The sequence below is a fragment of the Danio rerio genome, chromosome 1 (assembly GCF_052040795.2).
Source record: "Danio rerio strain M-AB ecotype USA chromosome 1, GRCz13ab, whole genome shotgun sequence".
Classification (NCBI taxonomy): Eukaryota; Metazoa; Chordata; class Actinopteri; order Cypriniformes; family Danionidae; genus Danio; species Danio rerio.
This window is the reverse complement of record NC_141021.1, coordinates 202501-210998: the sequence shown is the minus strand read 5'-3', so window position 1 is coordinate 210998 and position 8498 is coordinate 202501. Positions and strand designations below refer to the sequence as shown.

At 43.9% G+C, this 8498-nt stretch overlaps 2 protein-coding genes across 3 annotated transcripts in view; one reads left to right on the top strand and one right to left on the bottom strand.

The window, feature by feature from the left end:
* Positions 1-409: 409 nt before the first annotated feature.
* LOC101885776 (uncharacterized) lies at positions 410-8336 on the bottom strand. 2 transcript variants are annotated; one of them, XM_087236584.1, is made up of 9 exons: positions 8145-8336; positions 7213-7854; positions 6957-7076; positions 6491-6717; positions 5913-6050; positions 5131-5324; positions 4851-4930; positions 4433-4516; positions 410-2525 (listed from the first exon to the last, which is right to left on the bottom strand). In XM_087236584.1, the coding sequence occupies exons 2-9, from the start codon at positions 7562-7564 to the stop codon at positions 2362-2364; spliced, it is 1359 nt and encodes a 452-aa protein (XP_087092710.1). In that variant the 5' UTR covers positions 7565-7854; positions 8145-8336; the 3' UTR covers positions 410-2361. The 2 variants fall into 2 exon arrangements, with proteins under 2 accessions (XP_087092710.1, XP_087092711.1); XM_087236585.1 differs by having other exon boundaries at positions 7213-7399.
* The window catches only part of setdb2 (SET domain bifurcated histone lysine methyltransferase 2), a 6948-nt gene continuing 4173 nt past the window's right edge, over positions 5724-8498 (top strand). The window contains exon 1 of the mRNA XM_087235235.1: positions 5724-5774. The gene's annotated coding sequence lies outside the window, so the exon portion shown is untranslated. The remainder of the gene's footprint in view (positions 5775-8498) is intronic.

The following is an 8498-nucleotide window of genomic DNA, read 5'->3' as shown; positions in this document are numbered from 1 at the left end:
AAACAGAAACTCATAGAGCTTTGGAAGATTACGAGGGCTTATAAATACAGAGATGTATAAAGTTTCCATTGATTAAATGAATCATGGCAGTTTCAGCAAGAGCGTCTGCGTAATCAGAGATCTTTATATGAGGCTTCTCTCTGCCTGAAACTATACGCAGCGCTGTGGTTTCCGTCTTTAAACTCAGCTTCAGATGGTCTGTGAGCTTCTGAACACCACAGAGACGAGAAACCAGCAGACGACAGCGACATTATACACAACAGCACGCAAATAATCAGCAGAGATCCGTTATAGCAGCATCTGCATGCATAGTACAATATACAATAGATCAATTACAGTGCACTCATAACCAATATAGAGTTATAAAATTAACATCGCATTTAATGATGCACAGAAACCTGATCAAACATTAACATCCTTCAGCTCATTTATTTACAACACAACAGATCATCCTGAACAGATCATTTATAGCAGCATCTGCATGCACACTGTAATATGCCTTCGCTAACTCAAATAAAAATGAGACTGTTGTGTTGTGAATGCTGAAGCCTGTTTATAAGCTGCACGTTTAAAGATATAACAACATCTATAATGAATATGAATGCAATATTTAATATGCAGATTACATTTGCGTTTAATAATGCAAAGAAAAAACCAAACGACCACAGCACTTCAGCTCATCTATTTACAACACAACAGAGGATATGTGTATAGTATAATATATCCATATATACAATTGTAGTCAGAATTATTTGCCCCCCTGTTTATTTTTCCCCCCAATTTCTGTTTAACAGAGAGATTTGTTCTCCAACACATGGGGCTAATAATATTGACCTTAAAAGGGAAATAAATCAAATCAGACTTTCCCCAGAAGAACAAATATTATCAGACACACTGTGAACATTTCCTCAATCTGAGAAACATCATTTGGGAAATATTTAAACAAGAACAAACAAGTAAAAGGGGGCGAATAATTCTGACTTAAACCGTATATAAGAGCAAATAATCAGGAACTAAAGATCCTTTATAGCAGCGTCTGCATGCATATTAAAATATACAATAGATCAATTATGAATATGAATGAGGTATTTTAAAATGACCTTTGCATTTAATGATGCACTAAAAACAAACATAAATCAAAGACTGACAACCTTCAGCTCATTTATAACTAAAGATCATTTATTATATATGCCTCCACACTGTAATGTGCAATAGTTCATGCAAATAACAATATTAATAAACAACAGAATTGAGACTGTTATGATGTGAATGCTGTTTAAAGATCGAATGCCCTATAAAAGGAAGAAATATGAATGCAGGATTACAACTGCATTTAATGATACAGAAAAATCTAAATATCACAGCACTTCAGCTCATCTATTTACAACACAACAGACTGAACTGCAGAAGATCAGCTACAGCAGCGTCTGCACGCATAACATATACAGCAGTTCAGTTACAGACAGAGCAGGGAGACAATCAATAAAGATGAATGCTGGATTTCAAAACACTGATATTAATCACACACACACACACACACACACACACACACACACACACACACACACACACACACACACACACACACACACACACACACACTGTAGACGATATCCAGTAGTGAGCAGCTTCTGTATTCTGTGTTTAGTGTTTATGTGTGGTGCTGAACTGCATTATGGGATGTTGATCTGCTCTGTCCACTTCTGATGTTGTAAATTCAACTCTACAGTTTAACAAAGTGACTTTACTGACATTTGAGTAATAATATAATGTATAATCAATAATATCTGGAGGAATAAGTGTGTAAAACTGCAGTAAATGTGCTGCAGTTTATTACAAGCTTTCTGTAGTGTAATATACAACACCAACACACACAATACAGCACTGCACACACTATACTACACACACACACACGAGCAGAAATAAATAATAATAATAACAATAATGAAGGAAAATAACAACAAAACACAGTTAACTGCTTATTTATGGACATTTCTACAGTGTGTGGAGATTACAATCCTGTACACTCCACACACACACACTGACGTCAGCTAATGAACGTGTGTGTTCTGCAAGTGGGTCACAGAAACACAGAAGAAGAGAAACACCAACACAGAGCAGGCGGGAAACCACACGTGTGGGCAGAACTTCCTGCAGCACACACACACACACATTTACATACACTCTCGTACTCAGACGCACACACTTACACACTCACTCTCACACGTGCACACACTCATACTCACACACACGCTCACACACTACACATTCAGACAATTACAGTCTTTCTCACACTCACACACATGCTCTCTCTCTCTCTCTCACACACACACACACACACACACAGATATCAGAAGTGTGTCAGACAGGAGTGTGTGTGTTGAGATTCTGCAGGATGTCGTGAACAGTGTGTTGTTGTGTGTCCAGCAGGCCGCTCTTCCAGTGCTGAGGGACAGAGGAGCCGATGTGAGCCGCCCGCGCACCCAGAAGAGCTCCTAATGCTGCTCCACGGTTACAGTTCTCCCCTGCAAACACACACACACACACGCTCAGTACAACATACACAATAGACGCAGAATAAAGGTCTCTGGTTTGAGTCTCGGCTGGGTCAGTCGGTGTTTCTGTGTGGAGTTTGCATGTTCTCCCCGTGTTGGTGTGGGTTTCCTCCGGGTGCTCCGGTTTCCCCCACAGTCCAAACACATGCGCTATAGGGGAACTGGTCAACTACACTGGCACTAGTGTATGTGTGTGTGTGTGTGTGTGTGTGTGTGTGTGTGTGTGTGTGTGTGTGTGTGTGTGAATGAGTGTGTTTTCCACTACTGGGTTGCAGCATGAAGAATATCTGCTGTGTAAAACGTGCTGAAATAGTTGGCGGTTCATTCCACTGTGGCGCCCCCTGTTAATAAAGGGACTGAGTGGAAGAGGAAGTAAGTGACTGAGGGTGCATTAGGGTTTGAGGGTTTGAGGCGTGTGTGTGGAGTCTGCTCTGCTCTGCTCTGAGTAATGATGTGAACTCTGCTGACCGGGTTATGATCAGGCCTTGACTTGCCACTCGCCATGTTCACCAGCCACACTTGTGTTGTTGGCAGAATATATTGATCATGCAGAAGTTTGGCTTGATTAGATGGTGTGTAGTGTCCACATGCAGGCACCTGTTCTGTGTTGTGGATGAGCGAATGGGCTGTAGTGGAGCTCTGCAATTAGACTTAATGTCACAGAACTTTTCAGGCTTTACCACACTGATCTCTGACCACACCAAGAATAAACACTGATCTCTCAGCCACAGCCTTCAATAATGTGTCTGAATAAAGCTACGTGCTCTTCTTAGTCAACAAAACCTTTCTTTAACGTGTTTTTCACATTTTTAAAATAATCATTGCCATCTAAAACAATGCATACACAGCGTCCTGGCTACAGGTCCCAGATCAGCAGTGAACTGTTACTCTCCTAAAGCAGTGTTACTGTAGAAACACAATGAAAGCGTGTTAACACACACTGCTGAGAGACACGGCGAGTGATGACAGGAGCACGTTAACATTAGGCCTGTTCAAAGACTAGTGAAGCAGTGTCCGCTGCTGCCTACACAAATACATGTAAGAGGTCTGGAGCTCTGCTGTACGTGCTCAAGCATCAGCTGTAGTCCAGTGTGTTTTACAGAGAACCGGTCGCAGCAGCTGACTTTCCCGGCACGGTCTGCTTCACGCGAGGGATCATGCTCTCATTCACCTGCTTTCTTCTGCTCGTGCCGACACAGTTATGTTTGTGCGTCGTGCTGATTCTCCATTCTAACATCACATTTGAACCAATAATTATTGAGAATCACATGTCATGTTTGATGATGACTGAGGATTAATAATGCACAGAGTTTACTGTAAAGCAGACATGTGCTGTACACCACTGCAGTTCAGGGAAACAGCCTGAGAGGAAGCGGCACTCCTGCAATGAGTCACTCATCCACACACACACACACACACACACACACACACATGATGATGATGATGATGATGATGATGGGAGTCCCCGGAGGAGCCGCTGTTCTTCAGTGTGTGTGTGTGTGTGTGTGTGTGTAACGCCATGCCAGCTTCTGTGGCTGCTTTCATGATGAGATAAAGCAGATGACAGATATTAATATATTAAGCTTTTGCTAAAACTCTCAGGCTGTGTGTGTTTGGAGGAACAGTGTCACAGCGCTTCAGGAGAACAACATCAGTCCCTCACAGAACTGCAGTCAGACACACTCCACTAAACATGACTGAACGAGTGTGTGGAGGATCTCTACAAGCGTTCAAACAACTGGAGTGACCACAGGATTAATCAGCTGATACTGACCAATGACCAATCAGATCAGATATCCAGAGGGAATCACACACACACACACACACACACACACACACACAGAGACAGATGTTGAGTCAGAGACAGAAACACACACCTCCACAGTTGGTGTTGGTCAGGATTCCCTCCACCACGTCATCATGAAAACTGTAGGCCAGATAGAAGAGGCTGCTGAACGCTCCTGCACACACACACACACACACACACACACACACACACACACCAGAGTCATATATTTGTACACACAAACAGTCTTACGCATGAACCTGAACAATACATACACACACACACACACACTGACAATCACACACCAAAAATGCCATGAGGTCAGAATGTACTGATATTGCTATACTTGTGGGGACATTTGGTCCTCATAACATAAGCAATACAAGGTTTACACAGTCACACACACACACACTGCTGCAAAATGGGAACTCTGTTTGCTTAGGTGTGTGTGTGTGTGTGTGTGTGTGTGTGTGTGTGTGTGTGTGTGTGTGTGTGTGTGTGTGTGTGACCTGGTGTGTAGCAGGCGAGGCCCAGAGTCTCCACTGCGCGCTGATGAACCTGCAGACGCTCCTCGGCTGATGCTCCACACCTGCAGACACACACACACACACACACACACACACACACACACGTTACACTGATTTTACACTCACTGCCACTAATGGACACACACAAACAAACAAAGATATTGAGTCAGAAAGTGTGTGAGTGAGTGATTGTGTGTGTAAATTCATGTCTATTCAGGTGTGTGTGTGTGTGTGTGTGTGTGTGTGTGTGTGTGTAACTGACCTCTCCGCCTGCTGTATGAATTTCTGACAGGTGTTCCAGGTGTTCAGCACAGGTGACCTGAGCGCCGCCTCCGCCTGCTGCTTCACACACGCTCCGTTCAGTGTTGCATGGAGAGCACGCGCGTACACACACACCAGCGGCTCCAGCGCAGGGTGAGGGTGAGTGAGCTTCACAAACTCCACCGCGGCAGACACCTACACACACACACACACACACACACACACACACACACACACACACACACACACACACACACACACATGCGATGAGCCATTGACTGGTAGTGAACCCTGCATGATGGTGTGGTGGAGAGCAGAGCCGTCACTCCTCAGCTGTGCTTTACTCTGAGATTAGTGTGGGCTGTGTCTCAAATCATCCAAATGAACATTCTGAAGTGCACTCAATCAATCCCACAATGCACTGCAATAATGAGTCTACAACCCTGTGCACACTCGACAGAAAATACCCACTAGATGTGCGTCTAAAGCACCAGCCTGTCAGTGTAGTCTCCAAATACACTCTTATTAATGAATGCAGTGTGTGTGTGTGTGTGTGTGTGTGTGTGTGTGTGTGTGTGTGACTGCTTCAGTACTACAGACAGAAGTGATGAAGAACTACACCAGCGTCTGAGAGAGAAGATGAAGGTAACACAACACACCCTTAAGTGCACTCAGTAGTGCTCCAGTTCACTCACTCGCTTCACTCACTCCTCTAAGTGCACTATATTAGTGGACTAGCTCTGGTGTTCTGGGTGATGATGATGATGATGTCATGTGACTCACTGCTTGGTCCTCATTGGCTGTGGCAGACAGCAGGATGAAGGGAATGGCCATAGGGAGGCAGCCGATGGCGTTGAGCTGATCATCCGCGCGGGCCGCTGTCAGCATGCGTGTGGAGCGCCGCTCTGCAAACTCCAGGACCTGTGAACACTTCTGTGTTAATATCAGCTCAGCGCCGTTTCATTTATTGATTAGTTATGTTCATTAAAAGATATGCATATATAATAATTAGTTAATGATAAACGCTGCAGAGTGCTTTTCAGACATACTATAGTAAACTACTTTAATTTATGTTGCTATGGTAACACAACAGCTAAAGTAATGGATCTGTTGTGGTGATTCTACAGTTGCTATGGTAACACAACAGCTACAGTGATTGATCTGTTGTGGTGATTCTACAGTTGCTATGGTAACACAACAGCTACAGTGATTGATCTGTTGTGGTGATTCTACAGTTGCTATGGTAACAACAACACCTACAGTGTGTGTGTTTGTGTGTGCGTGTGTGTGTTTGTGTGTGTGTGTTTTTGTGTGTGTGTGTGTGTTTGTGTGTGTGTGTGTGTGTGTGTGTGTGTGTGCACCTGTGCGGCCGCTGTGGGTCTGAGCTGCTGCCAGTCACTGAAGAAGCCCCTGTGGAAGGACTCAGCGTACGTGTCTCTGTGTGATCCAGACGTGGTCATGAACTGCACATAATCCTGCAGAACAGCAGCGCGCGCAGACGCATCACACACACACCTGACGGAGGACAGCACACCTGCCGCACGCACAGCACACAGGACATTCAGAGTGTTGGCACCCGCGGGCAGATCTAAAACACACAACACACACACACACACACGCACACACACACAAACACTCTGCTTATTTGTGAACAGCCAGTGCACATGCTAGTTTATAGTTTAGTGGTTTCCTGAATATAGAACACATCATAAATGTCTAAATACAGCACAACACACTGCATACAGCACTGGGATGATCAGTATGTGTGTATATGATCAATAATGTGTCTGTGATATCCGTCCTGCCTGCAGTGTTGCTGTGTGTTACCGTGGTGGTAGTGCACTGATCCTCGCGGCGCCGTCCAGAACTTCAGCTTATCATGCAGAATCACGTTTCCCACCACTGACACTGCAGCAGCAGCAGATCCTGCAGACCGCCCGCTGCCCGCTACACACACACACACACACACCAACATTAGTGCACACTCTGAGACCTGAGCTGGAGAGGCTGGGGATGCTGGACGGGTGTGTGTGTGTGTGTGTGTGTGTGTATGTGTGTGTGTGTGTGTGTGTGTGTGTATGACCTGTGTTGGAGAGGCTCAGGATGCTGGACGGGTGTGTGTGTCGTGGTGTCCTGTAGCTCTGGATCCAGCCACTGAAGTCTCTCCTGATGTCTGCTGTGTTGTAGTACCAGTGTACCGGCATCGACAGCGCATCAGCCACACACATTCCCCACAGCGCCTCACTCACCGACACACGCACACTGGACATCTTCACTCCACACACACACACACACACACACACACACACACAGAGACACACACACACAGAGACACACACACACACACAGAGACACACTTGAATGGAAACATGTTTTTCAGTTTTTCTTTCAATGAAATATTCTGATAAAAAATGAAAAAATAACAAATAAAACATCAGTAAACACCATCATCATGTGTATTTTACATATTTAAATATTCAATAATATACATACAAACAATAAAGTGTTGTTATGCAATAATATTATTAATATGATTTTATGATGTATTTGTTATACACACACACACACACACACACACACACGGCCACTTTATTAGCTGTCATGTCAATATGGAGCAAGATCTCTGTGTAATATTTCCAGCAGCTTGTTGAATCTCTGAGACCAAAGGATTAAAGCAGTTCTGAAGGTGAAGCCTGAAGTCCAGCCTGGTACTAGTGAGGTGTACCTAATAAAGTGGCCAGTAAGTGTGTGCTTAATTATATATCCATATAGCACATAATATAGAAATAAACACATTTAAATAAAATAATAGAAATATAAATAACAGAATTTTATAAATAAATTATAAACACACACATATATAATAAATGTTACAGTACATTGATTCAATATATATATATATATATATAACTACAACAGGTCTGAAAAGTTAACAGAAAACACACACAAGTTTAATGATAGTAAATGACACACACACACACAGAGGTGATGGTGAATGTAGATGTGTGCTCTTACTGTCGGAGCGGTTCGGCTGTGCTGTGATCAGTTCTACGGTACCGGCGGGAGCGCGCACACTCACTGTTACAAAACCCCACCGGAAGTGCTCTGCGGGATACATAACAACCTTTTCACAGTCACGAGAGCGTGCAGCGGCGCGTCACGTGCTGTGCTGTAATGTGTGTTACATGTGTGTTCACACTCAACTCCGCGTTTACCGAGAAAAAGCAGAATATAAGACAAGACGCAGACAGACATAGACGAACACAGAGACATCGATCGACGGAGAGCTCGGTTAACTGTTATATTCTCACTCAACACGCACAGACACGCAACACCATCATAACCAGACTACAGAGAACTTATAATGAC